Raw genomic sequence first — 27,712 nt, 5'->3', positions numbered from 1 at the left:
ATGCATGCAGGCAGCATGAGCCAATATTCCTTAACCTCCTGCTTTGCTTGCAAAACTCTGCTTCCAGGAAAAACATGTATCTCGGGGAGATGAAAAAACACATGCCCCCTCTGCTCACAGCTCACATTCAGCCGGCGGAGCTCGCTCGCACGAGGCGGATGACGGCCGGAGCCCAGAGGACGCCGGGATGTACCATGGGCAATGGAGGACAGCCAGGGCTGCAGCAGGAACGTCTTAAGGAAAAAAAAAAGCTTTAAGAAAAAAAAAAAAATAATCCTGGTTTATTGGGACCTGCAGCAAGAAGTCCTGTTGTCCTCCAGAGAGCCGAGTTTGCTCAAGAAATATTGGAAAGGGAATGATAACTCATGCTCCAGAGCACAGGAGAACCTTTGCACAGTACCCCTGTGCGACCGCTGCTTCTGCCTGCTACAAAATCCTCCCGCCGCACTTGAAGCTCAGTGCCAGCCGCCGTGAGAAACGGGGTAATGGGCTTAATGGGCCACGAGTCAGGTCTGCCATGGAAAATCCTGGCGTCCTGGCTGGAAAATAAAGGCTCCTTGTTCAGAGACAGCCACGGATGGGCAAGGAGCACAGTGGTAACTTCTCACTGCGACTGCCGACACTGCTCCAGACAGATGGAGGAGAGGATAAGAAACAATAATAATTAAAAAAATACCTCCTCTCCTTAGCTGATGGGCAATGCCACACAACGAGGATCTTTTCTTTGTCCCCACATACAGCCCTGTAAGACGATGCACGGCTGAAAACCCCAGGAAAAGGGTATTATCACATTACTGCAGAACCTGTGCTCCCAAACGAGATCCAACGGCAGCGCTGCCGAAGGCTGCCTGCGCCCACGCGAGCAGGCAGGTCTCGTCTCCAACAAGCCAGGTGAACAAAGGCATTTCGCACCTCCCTGTTTCTGAGAGGGGAAAATAAGACACACAAAACTAAGGGATTTGCCCAGGGCCACGTACGGCACCTGGGGCAGAGCCAAGATCCAAGCGTAGTTTCACGCATCCGCTTTCCCTTCAGCATATGTCTTTATCCACAAACCCATCTTTCCTCTGAATGCCTTAAATTAAAGACAGAACATGTGCCTTTTCCTAGGAGGCATCAATAAGCCTCTTATCATCAAGGGTCTTCCTATGCACGGGGAACCATCCAAACAATACCCCAGTGCGGCGGTGGTGGTCCTTGCCACTACACACTTTAATTAGCGGGGAAACACCGGCTCTGCTGTTTGCACAAACACCCTCGTGCAAGACAGAAATCTATTTTTGCAATCATTAGAGACCTTCGCCTGCTAGGAGGTCAGTCAGCAATGCACGGTGCTGGGGGGTGACAGTTTTTTGCAGGACTTCTGAAACCTGCAACTGGGAGTAGAACAGAGCAGGAGGAGGAAGGACGCAGCACGGGCTGTAGCTACAGCTGCAATAGATTAAGCCCAGCCTTAGCAGCGTGCTGCAAACAAAACATTGCATTCAAGATCATTTTTTGCCATGTTTTGCTGCTTGTAGCTTGTTCCTTGGAAGAAACACTCTGTCATCTCAACACAGCTATCCTGATAGCTATCTGATTTACTCTGTGAAACAGGGTTTCTCTGGCAAGGTTCATGTATCCAGAAATTATTAGACAGAAAGACTATTTTTTTTTCACTGAATAGCATACAAGATGGATTTTTATTTTTCTACCCTACATGCCATGAAACTTATTTAAGGACAAGTAATAGGCTTGGGGATCTATTTCATTCTTAATTTGCGTGATCCTGAAGCTTTAGACCCCAAAATAGAGACTGGAGCAGAGCCACATTCATGCTATGGGGCTGAGGACCATACAATCCATATACCATCCTAATTGCACTGTATTTACCATGTTTTTAAGCACTGTGCCTAAGCCAACTAGACTTTTCCCATGTTTTTCAATGGCAGCATCTTCACCAGGGGAGGGAAGGGTAGGGACCCCAGTCATCGGCTGGGACCCCAGGGAGCTGAGGGGCAGCAGTGGCCGACGTGGCCGGTCCCTTCGGGGAGCCAGAGCTGCTGCTGGTCCCCACAGATTAAATTAATTCATCTGAGATTAGTTTCTGTCATTGAGGCTTTTGTGATGGTGTCGCAAGAAATCATCTAATTAAAAGGAAAAAACGTGCAGCAATGAACAAAGCGAGGGTGCTCTGCCTGGGAAGGGACACCCCCGGGGGGGATTTTTCCAGCTAACGGGAGCGACGGCATTTTCTGTTCTTGCAGAGCTGGCAATGGGGAGGAGGAGCAGGGTTAATACGCAGGAAAACAAAGTTAGAAGCAAAGACCCACTAAGCTCTGTGCTATTCTTGTGTGATTATGATGCCAAAGGCTTCCATGATAAGGGATTTTAGTGGGAACCATAAATGCTGGTTGTAAAATGAATGAGACAAAGCCGCATATCCACAAGAATAGCAAAGCCTGCCTGCTCCTGGCTCCCAGCTATCGCCCAGCCCTGGCAGCAGGAGACCTCGGCAGAAACACCAGTGATTCAGCCAAAGCCTTCCCAGAGGACGGCCAGCTCATTCATCCTCTGAACTGACCCCAGGGCCCCCCGCCTAGGGAAAGCTTTGCCAGGGGTGACACATCGCATCCTCTTCCAGCGATGCCCCGAGGCCTAAACCCAGCCCTTGCAAAGGCACTGCAGCTTCTGCACGTGGGTTCCCCCGTTACTCCCTGCCTCCAAATGCCTTGGATGTTCTTCTCCCTTAAAATAATAATCGCTGCAGCCTTCTCCAGGACTGAGGGCTAGCCTTAATAATAAATAGTCCTTAACTTACAGCACGTCTTTATTCCTCAAACCTTCACCTCCTGAATCTCCTCCCAGTCCTGGTGGGATCTGTCAGATTTGTGTTTAACAGATGGGAAGGCTCCGAGTTTGTTTTACACATGAAAAGCTACTCCCTTCCAGCCATATCAGTGCAGTTAAGGCAGGGAAAATAAGTTCAAGCAGTGGAAATCGTGGCGTGGGGTGGTGGGCACGGGCAGCAGGGCCAGGAGTAAAGCAGGGGCCCCATCCAGCCCACGTCCCCACACCCTGGCCGTGGCTGGCCCCGGGATGCAGCCGCAGCCCAACGCCATGCTACACCCCGACCAGAACAGCAGCAAGACACGTTCTGCGGAGAAAAGCAAATGTCTTCTGGGGAAAAAACCACAACCCCCCCCCCAAAAAAAGAGGAAAGGTACTTCAGCCTGAGAACCCTTCCCAGTTATAGCTGTGGGCCTAATGAGAAGATGTTGCCAGATTACTAATAAAAATGCACACTAACAAGAAAACCAATTGCAAACCAATTTTGCAGGGAATTGAACAAAGACCAGAATAACAGCTCTGCTTAATAGGGTTGTCTGCTGTTTTTAATTCCTTCTCCATTGCTCCTTCAATGAGCAGAGGAGGAGCAGCCCCGGCAGCAGGGCAGCCCCCCCTGGGTGCCAGGGCCAGGTTACTTATTAACCCCATTACCCACTCAGCACTAATGTCCCTTTGTCAAAGCCAGGAAGAGATTTCCCAGCTGTTTGTGACTGCGAGGCCACCTGGGCACTTCTGCACAGAGCGGGGAGCAGGGCAGGTGACGGGTGGGGACAGTGCGGTGACACCACAGCTCCAAGGACAGGCATTGCTGGCTTTCCTGGGCTCCCGGCCCTCAGCTGCACAGCCCCTGCAGAGGGGACCTGAGCAAAACCTCCAGCAAGAGACACTAAAACCCACCCTGCTACCCTCCCCAGCAGGCATACTGCACACCGCTTGCTACCTGTTCACTTATTTTATTTGCAAACTCTTCCCGAGCAGCTGGTGAGGTGCTTTTACAAGTGCCCTGCCTACATCCCAAAGGCATCCTTGATGTCTGTTTAACCCTAATATATCCCAACCATATTAATGCTTCTAAAGGGTCTGATGGGATAAATACTAGGAATGGGGATAGGGAGAGAGAGAAACATTATTTAAAGCATCATATTGAAAGGATCTTACCTAATTCCTTTGGTTTGAGCAATACTGTGGAAGGAGAGTCTGGATACTGCCGAGATCACCTGGAAATGAGAGAAAAAGATGCTGACGTGCTTACTGAAGACAGAGGAAGGTTTGGGGGGAACTCGAGGACCCACAGCCCGGTATTTGGACCTGAGCACCCAGTGAAATGAGGCTTGGAGGACTCTATCAATGCAAACACTGCTTTTGGTTTTACCACTGAGCACAAAAGACGTTTAACCCTCAGCTACAAAGATATCCATTCAACAGCATCACCCGAGGAAACTCCATCCTGCCGCTCATAGAATATGTCCAGACCTGCTCCAAGAGGTTTTATGCAACACTGAGAACCACTGAAAAAAACCCTCTTACTTTGTATTTTATTACAAAAAGTTTATAACTCCTTTCGTCTCTCCCCACACAAAATGATCGTATTGAGGCAAACTTGCCAAGACTGAATGGTTTTGACTTCTTGCATTTCAATAAAGATGCATCATCAGTTTGTCAGAGGTGAGGGCAGACCGTCGCCCTTTTCTGGTGAAAAACAGCCAGAAGTGATTCAACAACAAAATATTTTCATCAGCATCGCAATCAGGAACTGTAAAGCCACCAGCTTTTTCTGAAAAATCCCATTTTTGATGGAAGTTTTAATTGCTACGCAGAATTTTCAATGAAGACAAACAAAGAATGGTTTTAGTCCCTTATAGATATAAAACATGTTTTACTCTTGCTCTTATTCATCATTTCAAAGCTAGATTGAAAAAGCAAACCTATTATTTTTGGACTGGTTTCCCGTCCACTGGAATGAATAGAGATGCCTGCATCCAGGACACAGATAAAGGACTTTTTGAGCGGTCCCTGCTGCCCAGGGCCCCTGGCTCTCCTCCAGGCATACAAACCTGACCATCGCGGGGGCTGGGACTGCCTGGAGCCGCCCTGCACCGTGAGGCACCCGTCAGCGTGCTGCCCCGCTGAGGGATGCTCCCTTGGCTCGCCGAGCCACCTTGGGATCAGCCACCCAGGCCAGCACATGCCCTAAGTGAGCCAGTGCCCGACTTCTCCCCTGGGACTGCTGTTGGTACTCGAAGCCTCTCTCCCTCCTACGGTATTATCCCAGAACGTCAATCAGAGCCGCATCAAGGATCCCGATGCAAATCCTTCCCTCTGCGACAGGCACGCATCAGGCTCGTTTCGGGGGATGCACGCACGCAGCTCCCTGGGACTGCCCTGGAGCCTGAGCTGCTCCTGCATCCTGCTCCAAACTCTGTCTTCTCCACACTTTTGGGACCTTCATCCCTCTAATTGCTCCAGGACTGTTTTCTCTTACCACTGCCATGAATTCCAGCCCAGCTGTCGGCTGCCAGTGCCCCGCATGCGGACCCAAAGCCGGGGCACCAACAAAGGAGCTGCCATAGTTTGGCATTTAGCGGTTGACTTTCACACGGAGAACAAAGATGCTGAATTATCCAACAAGGTCAAGACGACTGTGAATATCAAAACTTGGCTAAGTTTCTCTCTGGTATAAAATGTCACTAACAGGAGTTCAATGCAGAAAGGAGCTCCAGAGCACGAGGGAATTTTCCTCGGATGCTTTATTGCTCCCTTGCCACGCTTCTACCAAAAACGGGCTTTACCACAGCATCCTTCCACGTCTTTTTTTTAAGGTGTTGCCCCTGACAGTTCCCTCTAAGCAGAGGACGTGGATAAGGAATATTTTTTAATTAGACAAAGCATTGCTTTTGCTTGCGGGTGTCATGAGCATATTTTGGCCTATTGCTCGCTCTTGAGAGCCCATCTGGATAGGTACCAGACCACCACCCCAGCACGCCTGGTTTTACTGGGGTGCCCTGGAACCACTGATTACAGACCATAATTACTGTGCAACTAGAAGAGAAACTGTAAACTTCCTCAAGCAGAAATTTAGTGCCACGAATGTTAATGCAGTGAAGTTCCCCATTTTACTGTAATCTAACAAAAAAGCAGCACGGAGAAAGATTAATCGCTTCTGGAAAAGGTGCTTCAGCCATGTGCTCTCCTGCCAGCGAGCTGCAAGCTCCCAGCGCCAGCCGGCGAGATCCCACCTCCATGTCGGGGAGGTGTTAAGCAAGCCTGGCTCCCGAGTCCCTCTCACACCCTTATCTCTGGCCGGTCTCTCGTTTGCTCTGGCTTTGAGGAGCGTCAAGCAAAGACGTGGCTTCTGCTAATGTCACACTTCAACGAGCAAACCTGCTCTGGAGACAGCGAAAGGGGCCGAGCCCCCTTGGAAGGAGAAGGCAGCCCTGCCTGCGAGCCCCGCGCGAACCACGTCCGCCCAGCGCTCTGAAGTGCTCGCTGTCATTTCAATCCACATTTTTAAATAAGCTTGGCTTTGCCTTCAGAAATGACATAAACAGCAACAGGAGAAAGCAGGTCAAAACATAACCAGGAGTCAAAGAAATCAGGTCTTACACCCAAAATTATCAGCATCTTTAAAGACCACTCCAGGCATGTTATTAAATCTCTCTGTGCTGCAGTTTCCTGCCTCTAAAATTCTTCCCAGTTTGGGAGAGGAGGTGGGACTGAGTTCATTAGCATCCATGAAAGGCTCTGGGGCTCGTCACGGCAGAGCTGGGGCGCAGGGCACCGCTGCGGCGAGCGGTACCTGCAAACGCCGAGCCCTAACGGGGCGCGGAGGCTGGCGAGGCAGCTGGCAGCCCCCGGCCCTGCTCCATGGGGCTTAAAATAGTGCAAGGGAAGTCCTAGACTGATTGAATGAGTCTCTTCTGCGGCCTATTATTAGACTTATAAAGTACAAAAATCAGTTTATGAATCAGACAGTTATACCGCAGGGTTTGACTTCCAGGGAAATTTAAGAGAAAAGCGCGCTGTTCTCTACGCCAACAATTTTTGCTTTGTTCTTTTATGAAAAGCCCCAAGTGCTGAACATCCTGGCACATCAAAGCCTGGGACCTGGTTCCAGCAACGAGCCAGCGTGCACGGACGCGCTTGCCTACGCTTAGGCTCCCAAATGGATGCTCAGGTACGTAAGCAAAGCGACTTACTTTGAGGGATGAGGTACAAAGAGCCTCAGCAAAGCTTGGCATCTCCGAAAGCAAGACTGAACAGTAACTGCCCCAAGATCAGTGAGGATTTTTCCAACAACAACTCCCGTTAAAGCAGTAGCCAAAAGCAAGAAAAGCCAAGTGCAACCCCAGCTCTTCTTACAGCTCCTGTGCTCCAGCCTGCCAGCCTCCAGCCAGGGAAGTGCTTAAGCATGCGTTTAAGGATAAGTAATCCTCTCAATTTCAACAGGATTAAACAACATTCTTAAAAGTAAGTCAATCCTTAAGTGTTTGCTAAACTGTGTCTCATTTTCCCTGTAAAGCAGCTTCTTATTTGCAGAGAAACCCAATAATATTTCCTGCCACTCCCGGCTATCGTTTTCTATGAGGCCAGGCAGGATCCGCGCTGTTCCGCACCCACGCAGCGGTTGGCACCAGGGGTCCCTGATCTCATCTGAGGCTTTTCGTTGCTTCTGCAATACAAGGACACATTAATATAACTAATACAGATATGACACTAAGTGGAATTGTAGTTCATTGGTTATTTATACCTCCCTTTTCTTTTATGGCAGCCTAGAAATGCAGACGCTTTGTTTCCCAAGGCAGATGGTAAAACCAAAAAAGGTTTCTTGCCGTGGAGGATCAGTTCCCTTCAGATTTATGGTGATTATTTTGTAAGCTCAGACCTTTAGGTTTCCCCTCTTTAAACTAACCTGCCACTCAAAACTGGGAATCCAGTAGAACCGAGGCTGCTGCACCCTGGAAGTGCTCCTGGAGCTCACTGGGAGCCGTCAGCAATCGCTTCCAAATGTGCAGGTCCCTTGAACCGTGCTCGAAAAAGCTACGGTGACCAAAACGGCATCCCACCCCAGTGCCACTGCCCCAGTCACTCAGTGGGGTAGCGCTGGGGAGGCTCCGGCCCCATCCTGCGGCAGCGAGGTCCCGGGGCAAAGCACCCTGCTCAGCACCGGCAGACGAGAGGGTTAGCAAAGCCGTTTGAACGCGCTGCTTGGGAAAACTGTACTTCGATCTGTGTCTTGGTCTTCCAGAAGAAGCAGGGCTGTGGGCTTAAACAACAGGGGCTTATGGAGATGATTATTATGACTTCTTCACCCATTTCTCAATGCAGTTTCCTCCAAGAAAACTGCATTCAGCATGCAAACATTACCATAAAAGCTATATATAACATCCCGCTGACAATAAGATGCCAGAAATGAAGCTATAAAGGTATGCAATGCAGGTGATGTACAGACAGACTTTCTCTCCAGTCAACCTGCAAAGGGTTAGTGGGAAATTTCTGGTGGTTTCACCGTGCAACGTGAGGGATGCCCTTTGCATTCCTGACATTCCAGTTTGCTCACGGCACGCGGCACAGGATGATATCACTGCTGTGAAACAACAGAACCAGAAACGGAGCAACGGAGCACGAGGGCTGTGCATGCGATTTCAGAGGCTGAGTATCAGAGGTTTCATGGAGACCCTGATTTAAAAAGGCACCAAGTTCTGCACTTCTTGGGAAAGAGGAAAAAAAAAAAAAACCACAAGCCTCAGACTGGGTTCTTCACAATCACTGGTCACTTTGCAAGAAACCTGGCTGCGTAAAGAAACGGGATTTTTGAAAAGAAGAAAAAAAACCAAATCCCCCACCAAGAAATCCACCACTTTTCTTCTTCCTTACTACCAACACTTTCTTTTAGGAATTACAGATTTAAAAATAAACTAAAGCAAAACAAAAAATAAATTATTATGCTTACTGCTCTTCTACTTCCTCCAGCATTGTTTATTGCTGATGGTATCTCTGTGCCTCTAGAAAGCTCTCAAATAAACTCTCTCCTTATTTGAAAAAACAAGCCGACCCAGCTGGGCTGGAGCACTCTTTGCATACGAGAAACTGCCCAGCTCCCTGCGCCCGTGAGCAGAGCCCGAGCGAGCAGGCGGGCTGCTGCCAGGCTGCCAGCCCCTGCCGAGCCCCCGCAAGGTCGCGCGTTCCCAGAACAGGTGAATATTTACTTCTAAGCAAATTCAAGCAATCTGCACAGCGGTGATAAGTCTGGGCAGGGACCTCGGTGTTGCCACCTCTGCACGTATCCTTCTGAAGGGGGAGGTGGTTTCACAGCCTGAAATTACCCGGAGTAATTTTCTGGTTTGCTCCTGAACTCAGGAAGGGCAAAAAAAAAAAAAATCCAAACATCCCCAGCCTGTGTGTGGGCAGAAACCCGACCCCAAATTTAGAGACAAGCTGGCTGAATTATTTCAGAGTTGGATAATGGCATCTAACAGTAAAAACACCGATATGGAGAGTCCTAGGGATAAGGCTCCTAAAATAAAAGCAGCCATGAGAGCAAGTAGGATTTGCCCCAGTTGCCTCCAGTTTGTGGTGCTGGAGAACCCCGTATTTTCTCCCACTGTTGCACCGGTGCATGTGGCAGTGGCCGGTCAGCTCGGGCTTGCTCTGCTCCACCTGCTGAGGAGCATCCCTGGGGCATTTCCCAGCGCTTCCCGCCCAGCTGCACACACACACCGGGCTGTGCACAGCCAGGATCCGGTATTTGCAAACCAAAGCGTCACCAGCAGTTTCCAGCCTCCCATCTCCTCCGTTTGCATATGTCTCTCCCACGATTCACACCTCGGCTAGACCAGCCCTGGAAAGTCAGCATAGCCAAGCCGCAAGTGTGAGAGCCAACACAAAACATGACCTGCTTGCTCTGGATCAATTATTTGTGCTCCGTGTGCACTACTGCCTAGTGCATAAACCTGCAAGACCTTATAGCATGTGTGCAGCGAGCACAGCACACGTTAAACCTACAGCTGCCTCCCAGCCCTCCCCGGACACCGCGCAGCCGGGGCTGCTGCCACTTGAGCATCCCACAGATGTTGGTGGGAATTCCTCAAATCAACATCATCTGATACAACCCAGAACCTGAGAAGAGCATTGCTGTACGTGGCTATGGCAGGAGAAAATCAGGCTGTGGCGATTTATTTCCTTCAGATGCCAAGGGCGGGCAGAGCCCCGTTATGGGATCAAATCAGTTTGATTTTCCTATGCCCAGGGTTCTCTCCTCTCAGCTGGATCTCATCCACCCAGTTGGCAGCTGAGGACAAGGGCTATTAAATAATAATCCTTTTGGACAACTGGATTGTGCCTTTCCAGGTGGGATGTGCCTGCCTGAACGGTTTCCCCTGCGGCTCCTCTCCGCCCGCCCGGGGATGCCATGGCTTCGCCTCCTGTTCCCACTGGTGCCAGGCGGAAAGGCAACGTGCCGGGGAAGAGCGGTGTTTGCTGGCGTGCAGCGTTTGGAGAGGCGCCAGCTGAGCAGATTTCGGCTGATACATATTTGATAAGGATTTTAAATCAAAGTCAGGGAAGTTTTCCCGTGCCGGTGTGTCCATGGCAGCTTCTCTCCCCATATTTCGCTACAAGGACCGCGCAACAGATGGGGAACTCCGTGATGGAGGTATGGTAAAGCCTCTTCCTTCCTCCAACAAATACCCATTCCAGGGATCCCTGACTGCCACTCCCTTTAGATTTATGGAAATATCAGCAACTTGTGACATTGTTATGGAGCTGCACATGAGCTTTAGAGCACCCATCAAATCACAGGAGATGGAAGAACCAGAAACATAAAACAAAACCCATTTGCCAGAGCAGGTGGGGAACAACAAAACTGCCCAGCTTCCAGCAGCCCTCTGGGTTTGCTGCTCCCTTGGCCTCAAAGATGTGTGTGCAGCATGAAGTGCCGCTCGCAGGGAAGCTGTTAAATATCATCCTAAAGCCCAGACACTGCTTCGGTGGAGAGCTGGCCAGGGATGCTAGGACCACGTGCCTCACCGGGGCTGGACTGCCGGGCTGGGCTTCCAATCTGCAAACTGGACGGAGGAAAACCAGGTACAAGCTGGATTTTGCTTCTCAAATTCAGCAAGGAAAGCTGGACATACACGCTCCTTCCTTGTCTAAAGGGATCCTTGGTCATGGAAGTAGAAAAGGGTTAAAATAATTGCAAGTGAACATCTGACACAGATTGTCCCTGAGACCTCTTAGCCACAGTTCAGAGCCCCCGTGTCAGGCTGCGTTATGGTTACTGCTGCCTTACAGGGACGAGCGATTACACCTCTCAAGATAATAAGGTTAAGCCCTCTAACGAGAGCCCATCGTCAGAGATGCGCTTTCCAGGAGAAAGCATCTTTACCAAACCCAAAAACTCCTCTGAGAAAGCACAAGGAACACGCACCGAAGTTTTGCATTATGTCCTTACAGGGCAGCTGGGGAGGGAGCGACTCCCCCAGCAAGGCTGCCTTCACGGGAGCATTTACCAACCAAAAGCTGGAGTACGTATACCAATTTTTACAGATCTGACTAAAAAGGTCTAAACCGCATTCCCAGCCAGCCTGGCAGACCACACAGCATTTGGGCACCAGAAGCGTTTCCCGTGCCCACAGCTCTGCTCCCCAGGGCCCCGGCACCGAGCCCCGCCAGCGGCACGGGGCAGGGGTGAGCCTCATCACGCTGGGGAGGGAGCCCAGAGCATCCACGTCCCACACCAGAAATCCTTTGCAGTTGCAATCTGTGGCTGCCATGTCCTCAGGGGACTTTCACAAATCCATAATTGATAAGCACTGGGTTACACTTGCATATAATGAGGGTGTAAATAAGCTCGATGCCTTTAACTCCCTCACCATCCCCATGGCTTCAAGAGGGGGAAAGGGGCAACGCAGCTGGGGGAGCACCCGTACCACCCGCACGTGCCACCCTGCTAGTGCTGGGAAGCATCGCTTGCCGTAACTGCGAACACAATGAAAGCCCAAAGCTCCCCGAGGAGCAGGAGGAGTTGGGCAAAAATTGGTGTGATGCAGAATGGTCACCCCCAAACAGGAGGGAGAAAATCCCCAAGTGAGCAGAGAGGGAGCAAAGGGGAGAAGCAGATTTTTCTCCTGGCTCCTGTGCTCCCCATGGTGCCACTGGCACCGCCAGCAGCTCTCCAGGGAGCAACCTCCATCTACAGATCAATCCCAGATGATAAATTACATTAGAAAAGAGGAGAGGAACAGGACCCTGGGAAGAGAAAGGAAAGGGCGTTTCTGGACCTGATCCTCAGCTGCTGTAAAATCAGCCCCACTCCCGTCAGCTGCTCTGATTTATAGCCCAGACCCTGCCTGCGTCGGGGCTCCGGTAACTCCAGGGCTCCAGGCAGCTCCTCCACTTCCAGAGCACCGCTGCGCCGTGAAGCCCATTAGCTGTAATGTGCTGCTCTAAGCACTGCTGCCATTACACTGTATGTGTTCGGTTGGTCTTTTTAAAACAGGGTTATTAAATCCAGCATTATTTTGCATTAAACCCATGATTTGGCCACATTACGTGTTGGGGACGCAAACAGTAAGCCACTGGCAAAGGCTCTGCTGATTTCCAGCGGGAGCAGGACTTGTATCATTTTAACATGATACATGAGCTCTTTGGGGCCGGCATAAAGTCTGCTATCGTGCAGCCTTACAGCAGTGGCCAGTCATTGCAAAACCAGCAACATCCCCTGACAAGGAGTAACTCGTGGATTTATAGCTACTGGTAGAAAAGCTCTGCACCGTATCACACCATCATGAGCTTCTCAGATGCACACATGTCCTCTCCCATATTTAAGACACCAATCTGTCTTTTCCCATTACAGAGCAGCTGAGTACTGGAGGGAACGTTGCCACATGTCTCTTAGGGGACCCTAAGCCCCAATGTCTGTGCGTAAGGAGGCATCTGTGCTCCTCCACCCCCTTTTGGATATGGATGTCCCCATCCCACAGCAAACACACCGAGCCAGGACCAAGGCAGAGCAGGGTTCCTCGCCTCCCCGCGACATGGGGACGATGCAAAGGCAAGAGAGGGCAGAAGCAAAGCAACCCAACACGCAGAAGCACCGAGAGCTGCAAACAAGCCCGACCGCGGTCTCACTGTGCTGCTCCCCACGCCGCCCATGACTCCCGAGCACAGAAATTAATGCCCTGAAACTATAGTGCTTTCTTTATGCTGCCAAGTTCCTTTAATACAACAGCAATAAATACTTATTCTGCTACTTAATGGCCTCTCTCCTCCGACACGGATGCTGAGCTGCTGTCTCGTTCGGTTACTTTTACTATCGCTGATAGCCTGGCAATGAGTAGAGTGAGGAGCTGGCTTTGATGAGACTTTAAAAGCCTGGGGGAGTGGGAACCCAAGCAGTTTCTCAAGTGAGCCAACACCAAAGCCAACAGACACAAACTGAGAAAGCGCCTGCTGCTGCGCCTCCAGCTCACCATGGGAATAGAGATTTCCTTTGATGGCCTCGAAACACTCGAAGCTCAGCCCTTAGGGAGAGCTCAGCAGCACCCAAGGGTGCTCAGGGTGAGAGGACGGTGAGGGCTACGCTCAGCAAAGCCGCTACCTTAGGGCAAACTCGATAGCATGGTGGGTGCTACCACGCGGCATGCCACGGACACCCTGGGCTTGGAGAAAGCACAAACGCGAAGCCAAAGCAAGGGCACGGCCCGGGGGAAGCTCTGGGTGAAATGAGGCAGCTGGTTTCCTGTAAACGGCGGGGATTCACGGGGCGCGGGTGAGCTGCGCCTGCTGCAAACACACCCAGCCGCCCGCGAGCTGCCGCGCTCCCCTCCTGCCTGGGGACAGCCCTGCTCCCGCTCCAGGGCGAGGACGAGCCTACCCCATACGAGGGCTCGGAGAGACGTTGCCTCTGCCAGGCAGGAGAAGAAAACAGAAGAGACAGTGAAATTGCATCTTTATGCATCCAGCACTGGGACTGAGCAAGAGAGACCCAGTGCTATCGCAAAGGTCCTGGCTAAGGATGGGTCGAAGGATGAGCTTCCCATGGCAGCAGACTACAGGAGGGTCCCCAGGACACTGCCGTGCACATCCAGTCCTCTAACACCCAGCACTGCTACCAAACAGAAAAAAATCAAGTACTTGGCGGGAGGCGCAGGGGTGAGCGGCCATGCAATTGCACATCGTCCTCCCACAAAATGCCCTCCTGCATCTCCACTGCTTTCCCTGGCTCAGCTTGGCCCCATCAGTTTGCACAGAACTTGCAAATAATGGGCAGTAAGACAACTGTTAAACACTAGCATAAGAAAGGAAGGAAAATGAAAAGCCTTGATATCCAAAACCTATTTCTGGGAAAAGCTTGTTAGCACCTCTGAAGGCTGATTTGGAAATGAGTCATTAGCCTGTGCCACAGCTGTGGGGTTTAAGGTAACACCAGCCAATCTCACATTTCTGCATGATATGGAACAGCATTAATTAAATATTAAGCTAAACTATTTCGGCACCGGTGTGCAGCAGTGCGTGAAACTGAAACCAAGGATGAGAGGGATGTGTGATTACACACCAGGATGCTCCGTCTCTCCACGGCACTCCACGTACGAAAGGCAGAAAGCATGTTCTGTGGTTGTCAGAGATGGCAATCAAACACCCCTATGGGACAGACCGCAGGAGATCCAGCCCGGACTGATTTTAACGGAGGAATTGTCCTGCCTTAGGTTTCAGAAGGTGAAGGATGCAATGTTTTGCACATGTTGGTCTTGAGATTTTAATTTTATTCACAGACTTGCACATCTCTCTGACTCACGGGGCCTTCTGGGGAGCGGCCCTTGTATTTCTCTCCCTCTGGAAGTCCCCCCCCGTGTCCTCCTGGGGCTCCAAGGTGCCGCCACTGCCCGGGGCTGCTGCGTCACCTCCCCAGCTTTGCCCAGCACCATGACCCCTCGTTTCTCAAGCAATCCCAGTGCGTCCCAGCATACGCCGGCTTTGCTGACCTGCGAAGCACAAGTCAGTCAAATTTTGCCTTGGCTTAGAGCAATAATGGAATATATTTGGGCAAAGGGAGCCAGCAGGGAGAAGAAACTAAAAGAGCTTCATTTTTATTGCAGCTGGGATTTCGGCATCCTCCTGACGGGTGCCGAGAGACAAGGAGGATTCCCAGAAATGCCTGAGCATGGGGAGTCCGAGCTGAGGGCTGGCTGCTTTCCTCCAGACCAAGGATATTACAAAATTGCTTCTTTAGAAAAAACGCAGCCTGTAACTGGAGAGGGTTCATTTGGGAAGCTTTGTAATAGTTACAAAAGCTGGCTACAAAAGTGTGTCCTGTCGGAAACAAAGCGAAGCCAGGGAACTGTGCTTTCCTGGAAATTAGAGGCGGGCTAAAAACCACAAACAAACTGGCTAAAGAAGGGGTTTGGTTCGGGTCCCTGGAGCAGACACTCAGGTAAGTGCACAGCCACTGAGCGAACCTCCCCGGCCAGCTGCGTCGGCTCCATCGGCACCGGCACGCGCCGCAGCTCCTCATCTCCATACCCCAACACAGCTCTGTGCTCCGTCCAGCCAAGCTGGCTCCTTCCCTCTGCCCCCAATTAACACTGCAGCGGATCCCTGATGAACCTGGAAAGATGCCGAGAGCTGAGCAGCAGAGGATGGAGCCGAGAGCGGCGTGGCAGGGTGCTGGGCACGGCCGCACGTTCCCCTTCCCCGGCCGGGCACGACAGCGAAGACACATGGACTGGGGAGCTCTGCCGTTAGCTCACCCCGAAAGCACCTAAGAGGAATCAATCAGCCTTTAAAGAAGAAAGGAAAAAACGAGTTGCTGGCTGGGTGTACGGGGGGCACACAAGGCCAGGACAGCCCTTCTCTCTCAAAATCTAACCCAGCGTCCCGAATGGCAGAGAGCCGGTTTCCCCGATGCGTCTCCTTGCTGCGCAGCCCTCCCCGTGTCCAGGCAAGATGCACGATCGTGCACTACAAGGGTGGTTGTCACCCAGATAAACACCCGCCTTCCATGTCTGTCAGCAAGTACACATGCAACATTCCTAATATTCCCAACACACACAACTTCCCACTGATGCATCTGAGACTCTAGGACAGCCCTGTGGATACGAGCCGACCGTGGGACGCCAGGCTACGCTCCCGTAGCGTTCCTGTAACGTTACGGTCACGCAGTTATCGCTGAGCAGTAACCGGGCGCCCAACTGAAACGCAGCAGTTCTGCCTAGTTTTGGTATGCAAAAAGCGGCATTTGGAAAGCATGGCCGTACCGTCCTGCACCGTATTTGAAGCCCCCCAAAGCAGCAGGGAGAAATGCAACACATTTCTAAAACAAATTGTGCCTAAAAGCAAGACCAGGGAACTCAACCAAGTCCCAAGTCAGGCCTCAAGGGCCAGTTCGAGCAGTCACTGTTTTGAAAGTAGTTTCCCACAGCTTACTCACTCTTCCCTTCTAAAATCTTCCTGCTTTTTCCAGGAAAAGGATCTTTGCATAAGCCTAGCTACTCAGAGGCCACGAAACGCCCTTCTGCTCTGCAAAGCAGACATCCACCGGCCAGCCCGTACTGCAGGTTCACAGCATTTTGTAAGGAATCTGCTGCCGAACGGATGCCTCTCCTCCCTGCTGCCTTCTTTGGGGAGAACTGACAAGCAGGTAGGAAAATTTTGAAGGAATTAGCTCCAGCGTGGGAAGACGTGAAACACGGAGGAGGACGTGGGTGCTAACGGCCCCAACCTCAGCTTGCGCAAAGTGGTAGAATCTGCTGAAAGCCACCAAGCTGTGCTGCCTTACACCTGCTGGGCACTTGGCCCTTCAGGCTTTAAAGAGAAGCAGGAACAGAAGAGGAAGGGAAAAAAACCCCTTAAACACTAATTAGCTTAAAATGCTGGTAAATAGATTTACACAGGCGGTCTGCAAAGTCTGACCACAGTGGGGCACGCAGGGTTGCCGACAGTTCAGCTTGCATCGCCTCGCGTCGTCACGTGGGACCGAGCCACCACAAAGACACATTGTGCCAAGGCATTTCAGCACGGGGAAGAAAACACCAGCAGAATCATTTCCAGGCAAGGGAAGGAGAAATGTCACCGGCTGATAGCAGCATTCATCGTGCCTTTGTGTTTCCAGGTGGTCCAAACTCTGGTCCTGCTGCTCTGGATCTCTGTAGGGTTTGGAGATCCTAGGAAAGCATCTCTGTCTTGCCCCCAGGGCTCGGAGCCTACCTTGTGCTAGGCAGGGTGGTTATAATTATCACATCTGGGGATATAATTGTCAGGAAAATTCAGAGGAAAAGGTCTCACAGCTGACTCCTGATTCCAGAGCACTGATTCAAGGATCAGAAATGACAGGATGGCCAAGCCACCACCCTACAAAAAGTGGCTCTAGGCAGAGAGGTGTTTGTCTTACACCATGGGGAACACCAGGACTGGCTGAACTTGGGCCAGAAACTAGCTCCTTCTGCTCAACATTTGAATTCAGGCAGTTTTAGTTAAGTTTCCTCTACAACTTGCAGGGCACCTGCTCCACAACTCATCCCCTCCTCATGCTTAAGGGCTCAGGGACCTTCTCTGACCCCAGTCCACAACTCAGGATGCCCAAAGTCACGCACCTAAGCAAAACCCCTCATCTGGTGGCTCAAAAAGAGCCACCCAAGCCTTCCCGGGGGGTAAAGCCCCTGTCAGAGGCAGCAGTTCCTATAGGGACTATTTGCACCCTAACTGCAAGCATTGCTCAGCACAGGCAGAGCATGGAAAACAAGCAGCACCCATTAATAACTGGGGTGTCTTCATGAGGTGTCCCCAGGCCTTAAGTTTTGCTTTGGACTGGGCTCTAAATTAAAAAGCTGCAAGCTAGGCAAACACACCGTCACCTTGGCCCTTTAATCAGCTCTGCCTTGAGGTACCTGAGTGACTTCCAGCCAAGGGGACTGCAAAGGCGCCTGCAGCCCCGGGGAGGGACGGCGGCTTTGCACAGCACGCTGCAAGGAGAGGCTCTCCCACAAAAGCATCCCCCCCCTTCCCCAGTATTGATTGGATTTGTTGAAACAGATGGAAAAAACAGCTGTCAGACGCAAAACACAGATATCCAAACCTGCTTCCGAGAAACTGGCTTAAGTCTGTATTAAGTTTAATCCTTTTTGATCGAGGCCTTGGATGTAAGCAGAAAATATTACAGATTTTTACATACCTTTAAGTCCCCATTTCCGCTCTGCTCTGAAATGGAGTTGGGTGGTCAGAGAAAAACATATGGAGCACAAAAAGAGAGGTTTAGGAACATTTTGCATGTGCAGGAGAAATTGGAAGCATCCATATGAAACCAATCCACTCGCACAATGGCAATTTACCTACTGAAGAGAGAGGGCTTGAAATTCTCCTTGGCTTATTTCCTTCATCTTTATTCCAGCTGCTAAAGAAAAAAGTGCAGCAGTATAAAAAAAAAAAAAAAACACTACAGAAAGTGTTAAAAAGCCAGTTCTTTGCATTTTGCAGAGCCCCCTGACTTCTGGCATGGCCATGGCATCCAGACGTGTTTCTCCAATGAAGTTTAAATCCCTTCCAGCCCCAGAGCAGTAGCGCAGGCAGGAGATGCCCACACCAGGAGCTGGATACGTAGGAGCAGTTACAAAGCCCATCTGCAGACCGACAGACCACGGACAGGTTTGTCTCTCCCTGCCACATCAAGGGGTTTTGGCTCGGAGGGTCAGACCGCAGCCTCGCCGTCCCACTGAATAAAAATACAGGATCCTGCTTCAAGCCCGAGGCACCTGCAGGCTAACGCTCCAGAGACTGCCGTGGTCCAAGCCCCCAAGGCAGCGGAAGCTTTTCCATTGATTTCTCAGGCTTTGAGCCCTGGATGCATCTTGCAGCTGCACCATAACGGCAACCTGGGGGCTGCGCTCAGGCAGGGTCCCCGTGCCACCTGCAAAGCGTCTCTCTCTGCCCCAGGCAGCTTCATGGAAGCAAAGCCCCTCATAAAGCCCTTCTGCAGCAGCATGAGCAGCAGCTACACCATCGCAAGCTGTTTGAGACTAGCTGCGTTTTACAAATTGGTAGAAAACTCATTTAAGCTCAAAGAAATTGCTATAATACTCAAGTACGCAAAACAGGTAGGAAGCAATAGGAGTTTTTCAAGCATACTGTAAAAGGCAGCTTTCTGAATTTGCTTGGGAATTGCTGCTTTGATTTGTTCAAAGCTGGAACTGCACGTCTGCAGGGATGCAGGGCCTTTCCCACCAAAGCTGCCTTCCCCACAGCTCCATTCGGGGATCCAGATCCCATTTGGGTCGACAGACCTGTGGGCTGCGCCAAGCTTTCCCATGCAGGCACACATCCACCTGGATGAAACATTTTCACTTTCACAGCTTTAAGTTTAAAAAAGGGGGAAAAAAGCCCAGAAGAGAAGGAAGCTGCAGAAGAACTTGATGTGCTGGAAGAAACCAGCTGATGACCTCCCAAGCCACGTGCTCCGGGAACGCACAACCTGCCGGCTTCAGCCCCGGGCGCCGATGCGGGAGAGAGCTGGGGCTCTGCGCTGCCCGCACACCCCTGCCCGAGCACCTCGAAACCCCAAGTAACGTCAAGCAGAAACAGAATGGGAGAACAGTAGGAAGCGAAGCGCAGGAAAGCAAGCATAAACTTGGTTTCATTAGCCCTAATCTTCTCCTAGACTCCAGAGAGGAGGCAACCACCTTGTAAACTTGGGGGGTTTATTATTATTACAGCTGGCTTGCCAAGCAAAATTCCCCAAAGCCACCCAGGTCTCAGCCACCTGGGATCGGCACTAACGCGCCTGTTCAACCTCTCCAATTCTCCAGCTGCTGGCGACGCCTGGACTCGCAGCCGAAGCCCATCACCTTACCAGGGGCTGCTCCGTGACCCTGAAAACCGCTCTTCAAGCCGAGGTAGCTCTCAGTGCTACGGAGCTCCTGGCTTCATCTCAGATTATGTGTAAATACAAGGCCCTGGTTTCATACGTAACTAATAACCTTTGAAAAGATCACCTCGAGGACACTCCAATGGTTCAAGTGTGGGGCACAAGGAAGCAAACATCTCCCTTTCTAGGCTCATGAAACACTAATTCAGGTTATGACTTGTTTTAAAACAAGAGCACCCACCCCTTCCTCCTGAAAGCATTGCCTTCACTGAGCTTGAAGAGGCTCACAAATCTCACAAATCCAGGTTTAGGCATGTAAGCAAACGGAATCGTTTACCCGGCGCCTATGCTGCTCTGTGAATCTCTGCAAGCACCCAGCAAGTCTGGAAAATCAGAGACATGAACTTCAGCCCTCCAGTACTGCAAATTTGGCTGCTATTATCCACCGTTTCCAAAGTTTCTCTAAGGAAAGGAAGGAGCGATGCAGGATGCCACTCATGGAGGCAGGCAGCAGAAGACGCCAGTGCTCCCTCCTCCCGTGCAGAGGACACGGAAAATTTCACATCAGAAGCAAACATCTAATTTTTCCAGGCTATTGAGAATCAATTAAAAGCACCATGAGCACAGGCATTTCCAATACAGAGCTGTCTGGTTCCATGCTAAAGCCATCACAAGGAATTTGCTGCTCTTGAAATAGAAAAAAAAATCCAAAGCTGCAGGATGCTCTGCCCTGCTTGAACCTTTAGATGCTCCACACCAGGCGATAAGCAGAAATCCCTCGCATGTGCGTGCCTGCCTTTTCTATCCACCGATTTTCCCCATCCCTCCCTGTCCTGCACACCTGAGCTGCACAGATGTGCCAACAGCACGCTGCTGGCCTGACGCTCCAGTCGGCATTAGCCGGTCGGCCATCTCCGTCACTTCTTACATGTCTCAAAAGTGTCACCTCTGGCTTTCCCTGCACACATGGAAAACAACTCTGTTAAATTCCCGATTCCTAGAAGAACAGGCAGCCACCAGTAACTAAACCGAGCTGTTCAGAAGAGCAAAGGCCGGGAGGATGTGAGGCGGCTGCTCGGTGCACCACGTCCCCGCTGCCCTGCAAGAAATATCTCACCGAAAAAAAGCTGCTTGGCTGACGTTTCTAGCACCAGCAGCGAGGCAAGTAGAAACGCACCGTCCTCTTCTACCGTCTCAACATAAAACATGATTTCCCCCCCCCCCCCCCCCAAATCATTTTGCATTCATGGCACTGAAACCAAACCAGGATGACTCCAGGCAGTTCAGAGAAGCGAGGAGAAATTCCCAGCTCCTGACGTCAGGTCAGTGATGGCACCTTTTTCTATGGGTTTGGGGAGGAAAAATACAAATGTTGAAGTTCTTACTCTGTAAGCCTGAGAGCTACAAGCAGGCGCCAGTGTTGAGTATCGGAGCGAGGGATGTGCTCCTAATTTTGGTGGTTTTCGCTTTCTCCTTGAACAATTCCTGCCCTACTTCCCAGGAACTGCAAGAACCATTTCAGAAGAAAGAGGCTAACCTGGGAAAGGACGGCTCTACCAGGCTTACTAATACTACTAAGAACTTCTCTCTTTGCAATTATTAGATGGTTTATACAAATGATGCCTCTTAAGATGCAGCAGGAAAGCCAAGACGGCCATGCACAGTAAGGATGCTGCTGCTCCTCTTCCCTGCCCTCCCCAGAACGAGATAAAGGGATTCTTTTTTATTTTTGTGTATATTCTGCTTTGCTCCTGAAAAATTGCTGGTGAAACACCTTCCAGAAATAAATGTTATTTTAGAAATAAAAAAGGGTTTTCCATCAACAATATTCTGATCGCAGAAACAACCCTCGGTTCCCCTCTGATTTGTTACTCAAAGGATGGTTCTCAAAATAGCAAACACCGACTTCCCCAAACCCATGATTTACTAGAAGCATCAGCAGAGGCTTTCCAACAGGACTTGCTGTTCAGAGCACCCTCCCACCCCCGGGCAGACCAGTTCCCGTGCTGGGCTCCCCAGAACAGCCCAGTGCATCCCTGCACATGCCAGCAGTGCCACTGGATAAAGACCCCTGACACTTAAAGGCACATTTTTTCCATGGCTTAATTCCAATACGTCAATTAATCTATTTACACCCGCAGAAAGGCAGGAGCCTGGGGCTGATGGCGAAGGAATCCACAAGGTAGCTTTCCAGAGACTCTGACAGTCAGAAACGACCTCCCTTCCTCACATATTGTAACGGTGGATAAATATAACCATAAAGTGCTTTGATTTGACGGAGTATGTTAAATTTAGTCTTTGCTCTGCCTCTGCAGACAGCACATTTACGGCTATGTGGGTGACGGAAACATGCATCACTCACAGCATACTGCAAACTGGCGTATAAAAGAACTGCAGTAGAAGATATCCAAAATATTGGCTCCCTTAGCGGGGTGTGCACAATCACAGCTCACAAATTACAGTGCGGAAGGGAAGCTGGATGGATTTCCACGGTCACTACTGTACAGAGGGCGAGACAAGATGATCTAAGGGTCCCTTCAGACCTAACAAACCCATACAGCTGTAAAAAAAATAAAATTAAAAAAAAATCATAGATTAGATCTTGGCTGCCTCCAAGAAAAAAAGGGAAGAAAGAGTCAGGCATGATGTTTTCAGTCAATGATTTCAGGAATGTAAATAGCTTTGTCGAAGATGCTCAGGCAGATTCCCCAGTTGGATCCTCCACCATGAGCTCAGCTTCGCTCTTAGGACCTGCAGCGTATCAGGATGGCTTAAAACAGCAGGGAAAGCAAACCGGCGAGCCCTGGTTCCGCTGGAGACAGGTGGGAAACATGGGGCAGGGGGCACTTGCACCCCAAGGGCACCAGATCCCGACGGCCCCGGCGCAGCCCCCGCTCTCCCCGGCTCGGCGTGCGGCGCTGGGAGAGTTACATCAGCTCCTCGGATGATACGGTGCGACTCCAAAAGTGTCACCAGCTGTTTATCTACCGCTAAAATGTGAGTGTTTAAAAATTAATAGGAACAGATTGAGCAAGTGTGGAACACACAGAAACCAGAAGCTTCGAGGAATTTCAACATGCAATGTTAAAATCGCAGGGGCTGTAAAGAGCGAGCTCCAGCCCCATTACAGGAAAGAAATCCCCAAAATACACACACGTAATCACGCGTTCATCCAGAGAGAGGGAAACACAGCTCTAACCACCACATGCTCTTTCGTCCAGCCCTTTAATCAGACATTAGAGACAAAGAGCAGCCGGACGGCACTGCGGTCGGCCTTGGGTTGCAGGGGGAGGACAAAAAAAGGGCTTTATCTGTGTTAACACAGGCTCACTTCAACCCGGACCACAGCCAGGATTGAGGGCTCAGGTTCTGAATGCACGTCGTTGACAAAGGACATCAATTTTGCAGCAAGATGGATGCATGCCCTTGACAACGCCCTGCGCAACAGGGAACGGAGGGTCCCCAGCAGCCACGTCGTGCATTCACTAACAGGCTAAGATGGGAGAAAATACAGCAAAAAAGGAACGAGAATTACTGGTCCCAAAAGGGCAGGTCTGCAGAGCTCTGGACAGCGTTATAAATGAAAGCCAACACTTAAAACTGCATCCCAACGGCCACTCATGCAAATCTGAAGATGAGATCAGTGCAAGCCTTAGAGAAATAACTGCTGTCACGTTAGGTACGAGCAGGCCAGGAACAGAGGTTCACAGAAAGCTTCCCCCTGGAGCTCCTGTCCAGAATAGAGATATTTTGCAATAAAACGGGTCAAGCTGGTTTCTGTCCAGCGAAGCTCCTGGAAATGTCTGACAAGTATTTACTTGTAGTAAGGGAAAGAACAGGAAACTAGTATTTGTTCTTAGTTGGCTCTCTTGACATTTTCCTACTGGCAATAAGACCAGTGAGAGCACATTTAACTTGGAGGTTGAAGTCTTATTGATTTCACAGAAGCTAACAAGCAAAGTGACCGACGTTACCATCTCGCACGGCATTTTATGTAGCATAAAACCCAAAAAAGCCCAGGTCGGGATGAGCCCCTGCTCAGGTGCCTCATGCGGGGATGAGACAGTGGCCAGAAACCACGCACTAGGAAAATCCGTGCTGCAAATACCTGTACGTGCTTAATGGCAGGAACCGCTGAAATTCTCAGGGGAAAAGCTCAGGCTGGCAAAAAAACTCAAAATTCAGGAGCGGGACAGGGAAAAGAAGAAATGGCTTTCTGCTGTGACAGATACTGATAAGCACTTTGGTTTTGTCCAATAAAAAAAGAAAAAAGGCAATGTTTCCTTTGAATCCACAAACATTCAAAGAAAGTATTTTCCATTTTTGGACAAAAAGGCCCAAAAATGTCCCTGAAAATTGAGTTTCAATGACTTTTTCCCCATCTGCTATAAAGGATGTTTTTTGTTCCAAACATCTTTTTTCTGTGACATATTTTGGCCAGATGTAGATGATGTGCCTGGACTGCAGAAAAGAGCAATTGATAGCACTACCAAAAGATAACCAGCTCAGACTAACCCTTGCAAAAGAAAACCTTTCATTTAACGTCAGGGCCTCTGCACTGAGCCGCACCGGCATCATTTCATCAGCCTGCGGAGCAAACCGGTCCACAGGGATGGATCTGAAAGGTTTGAATAATTCCACATCAAAATGAACTGTACTTGGATGAGACTTCCACCAAAGCATCAAGGCAGTACAAGACAGGCTGTGAGAGGCAAGAGGGAAAATATATTCTTCTCAAAATGACATTCCCCTTAGGAGTACAATCTCCACAAAAGCGTTTACCCGCGCGCATTGTGTTGGATTTCAGATTCTGCGCTTTTGAAACACATTATGCTGGGTACTTGAATAATTATGTTTGACTTATTTAACAATTTAACAGTCGCACGCTTGGCTTTACAGCTGCAGGAATAAAATCACGTGTTTGAGTGACTAAAAGGAAAAAAGACGGTTAAACAATATATGTATATTTATGCAAGCATTCCCCACTCTGAAATTACATTCGCAAAGAAAACGTTAAACTGAGCAAACTCTCTCCCTCGCTGGCTGTAAATGAGATTTTAAGTGGTACGACTGGCCGGCGAACAGCCGCAATCGCGGATGCGGAGAAGCGAGGGCAGCAGCTGGATGCAGGCAGGACGGGCAGCTGCCTGAGCCTGCTCCAGCATCAAACCTCTGTGCTCCCACCACGGCAGGACCATGGTGCAGGTTGGCTGAGCAGGAACCCAGCCATCCTACGCTGCCTCCAGACACACCTCGAAGGAAAAACCACTCCACGGGGTGACGTGGGTTAACCTTTATAGGTTAACCCCATCCCTGAAAGGGGACCTGGGCTCTCCCTGGGGTGTTCACAGGCACCCTGAAGGTCAAACAAGAGGCAAGTTTCTTCTCCCATCAGCAGGGTCCAGACTTGGCGGTGCCTCTTGAATGCCGTGGAGGAACCTCATGCATGGCAGCTTGTGGCCATCAGTCAACGGGAGCTGTTTTCCAGCTGGTGCGTGCAATGAAACACAGCTCTTCCGAGCAAGCAAGGCATGCCAGGAACGCAGGACCTATAAACAGGGCTCTCCATCATCTAGCTGACACGGGATCAGAGCTTTCTTCTCTACACCACTCGCCGGACCTCAAGAGGGGCAGTCGGTTTAATACTTAGCCTGAGGATGCTCCCAGCAATAACCTGGGCTGTCCCTCTCTGCCTACCAAGAAACCCACACCGACACGGCCCCGCGCCAGCTCCTCTGCAATATTTATCACCCGATCTTCGTTACGCCACCTGGTACCCGACACCAAGCCCGACGATGAATGAGTACATCCACGGAGAAGAGGGCAGAGAAAAGGGAGCAAATGGGCTCAAATGGAAAAAAAGGCCTTCCAAAATGTCAAATCAGCACAACACCCGTAAATTTGCCACCTGAGCCACGTACCCCATAACTTGTAGGATCTGCCACGAGTGTTTTCCTCCTTGGCTACTGCATGCCCAGAAACTAGAGCCCTTCCCTGGCCAATATGGACCAGTCCCGTGCCCCCAGACCCCGCTTTGCTCCAAGCCTGGCTGCGACAGCAGCCCTGCCTGGGAAACACAAGCTACGAGAGGAGGGAGCTGACAGGCTGACACGTTCAGAGAGGGAATAAAATACAGAATTGTGATCACTGCACCACCGAGGGAAAACCCAGTGAAATGCCCCTGCCAGTTATCGCAGCGGGGAATACTGAGGCAATGCTCTGCTCACAAAGGCCCCACTAATGTATTTTTCATAAAGTGCTTTATTCTGCTACAGACATGAGTGCTATCAGTAATAAATGTTCGCAAGCGCGATAGTAGGTGGTAGCACTGATATCTGAAAAGCCATGGATAAAAGCTGACGGGCCGTATACCAAAACAATTCAGCATTTATTAAGACGTCTGTTAATCGTCTATCCAAGCTATTTATATTGGAACACCTCCATTAAAAACCATGATCCCAGCTTGCTGCATCTCACCCTCTTTCTTCACATCTAAAGACACACTGTGAGCAGGTTTCAGCCAGGGTTATCCCAGTTTACCCCAGTGAAGCCCCAGCATGGGCAGCATGTCGTCCTGCCCTGGCACCAGCGCGCGCTGTGCATCGCATAGCCCCTGCCCACAGAGAACAGAGGAGCTCTTCATCTCTTCATCCCAGCCCCGGACAGGGGTCACAGCACGTCAGCCCCAGCCAGAAGATGCTTCCATGGTGCATGAGCAAGGGATGGGACACGTCTAAAGCAATTAGACCCACAGACATGCAGACGTTTCAATGACTTTCCTGAGCGCAGTCATTGATGTCTTCACTCCCTTACGGCCCCGCAGCTGCTTTCCTGCTGATCCCTGGGGATACCCTGATGGGAAATTCCTGCGGGGACAGCGTACCACCCAGCACGGGTGATGGCGTTGGCACCGCCAGGCTGGCACCCTGCCAGCCTCCCCCCCGGTGACTCCGGCAGAGCGACTGAGGCCAACCTCCCCACCCCTGAGCCGAGCCGATAACTTCATGATGCAAGCGATCTAAATTAATTAAACACCCAGCTGGCAGAGGGAATATCCCCTCCCGCCGTTTCTTTACCTACTCCCAGAGGAGGGGTGTTGGGAGCAATGCTGACAGAGGGGACTGCTGCAGCTATCGGGTATGGATGGGATTTCCAGGAAAAGTCTGGAAAGCCCCCTTGGGGGCGAGGAAGAGCGGACATCTCAGCAGCCATGGGTGCCCACAGCTGCCAGATGCTCTCCATGTGCTGTGGGAGTCCCTTGATGCAACGCGAGAAGAGAGTCACGGGAAAGGGGAATATATGGGGGAAACGAGGCACAGATAAATGAACCAACTCAGCTACTTGTGTCGAGCCAGCTCCAGCTTAACCAGCGGAGTCGCACCAGTTTCCAGCAGCGCGACCCAGCCAGTGCCAGGGGAAGCTGCAAATCCAGCATCGTTTCTGTGCGTGGCCGCATGGCCGTGTCCATCTGTACCAACACTGCTGGCTACAGGGAGGACGGTGCTCAGCTCAATCGATCTCTTGCTGCTGACAGCCTTCCCAGCAGATTTTGCACAGCTGCTGCCAAACACTCCCAGGTGGGCTCCAGGGGACGGGCAGGTCCCAGCTCTCCTCCAGACCCTCCTTGGACCACCCTTGCAAGAAGAGCTGTCGGGTGCCCTTGGCCCCTTCCTTGCCTGGACCTGCTCACAGGACCACCTGTGGCACGCTGGATTGCTCCAGCCCGCACAAGGAGCCTTGCTCTGCCCTTCCTAAGAATCCACGGCACCTTTTCAGTATGAGAAATGAAGCTGCCAAAACATGAACCTGCCAGCCCTGGCATCACCCCACAGCCACCCCACACCACGGCTGGTGGCACCCGGAGCAGCACGGACTCTGCTGGGTTTCATCCCAAACACAAATGCACAACCCAGAGCTTGTAAGAGAATTTTAAATGACATATTAGAAGATGAAGCACGGCCAGGCCTGCCCGTGAATCTCGCAAAGCAAGCAGACATCCTAGCACGTCTTTCCAAGATCATCTCCCAAACA

The 27,712-nt window shown here is 50.8% G+C and overlaps 1 protein-coding gene across 4 annotated transcripts in view; it reads right to left on the bottom strand.

The window, feature by feature from the left end:
* VAV2 (vav guanine nucleotide exchange factor 2) overlaps positions 1-27,712 on the bottom strand; it is a 148,334-nt gene that overhangs the window by 46,351 nt on the left and 74,271 nt on the right. For all 4 annotated transcript variants that reach the window (XM_082327367.1, XM_082327364.1, XM_082327366.1 and 1 more), the window contains exon 3: positions 3,988-4,046. In XM_082327367.1, coding sequence (XP_082183493.1) covers positions 3,988-4,046 — 59 coding nt within the window. The remainder of the gene's footprint in view (positions 1-3,987; positions 4,047-27,712) is intronic.

The sequence above is a fragment of the Platalea leucorodia genome (genome assembly GCF_965183815.1).
Source record: "Platalea leucorodia genome assembly, chromosome: 15".
NCBI lineage: Eukaryota > Metazoa > Chordata > Aves > Pelecaniformes > Threskiornithidae > Platalea > Platalea leucorodia.
The sequence above is the reverse complement of the archived record's forward strand: the minus strand, read 5'-3'. Positions and strand labels throughout refer to the sequence as shown.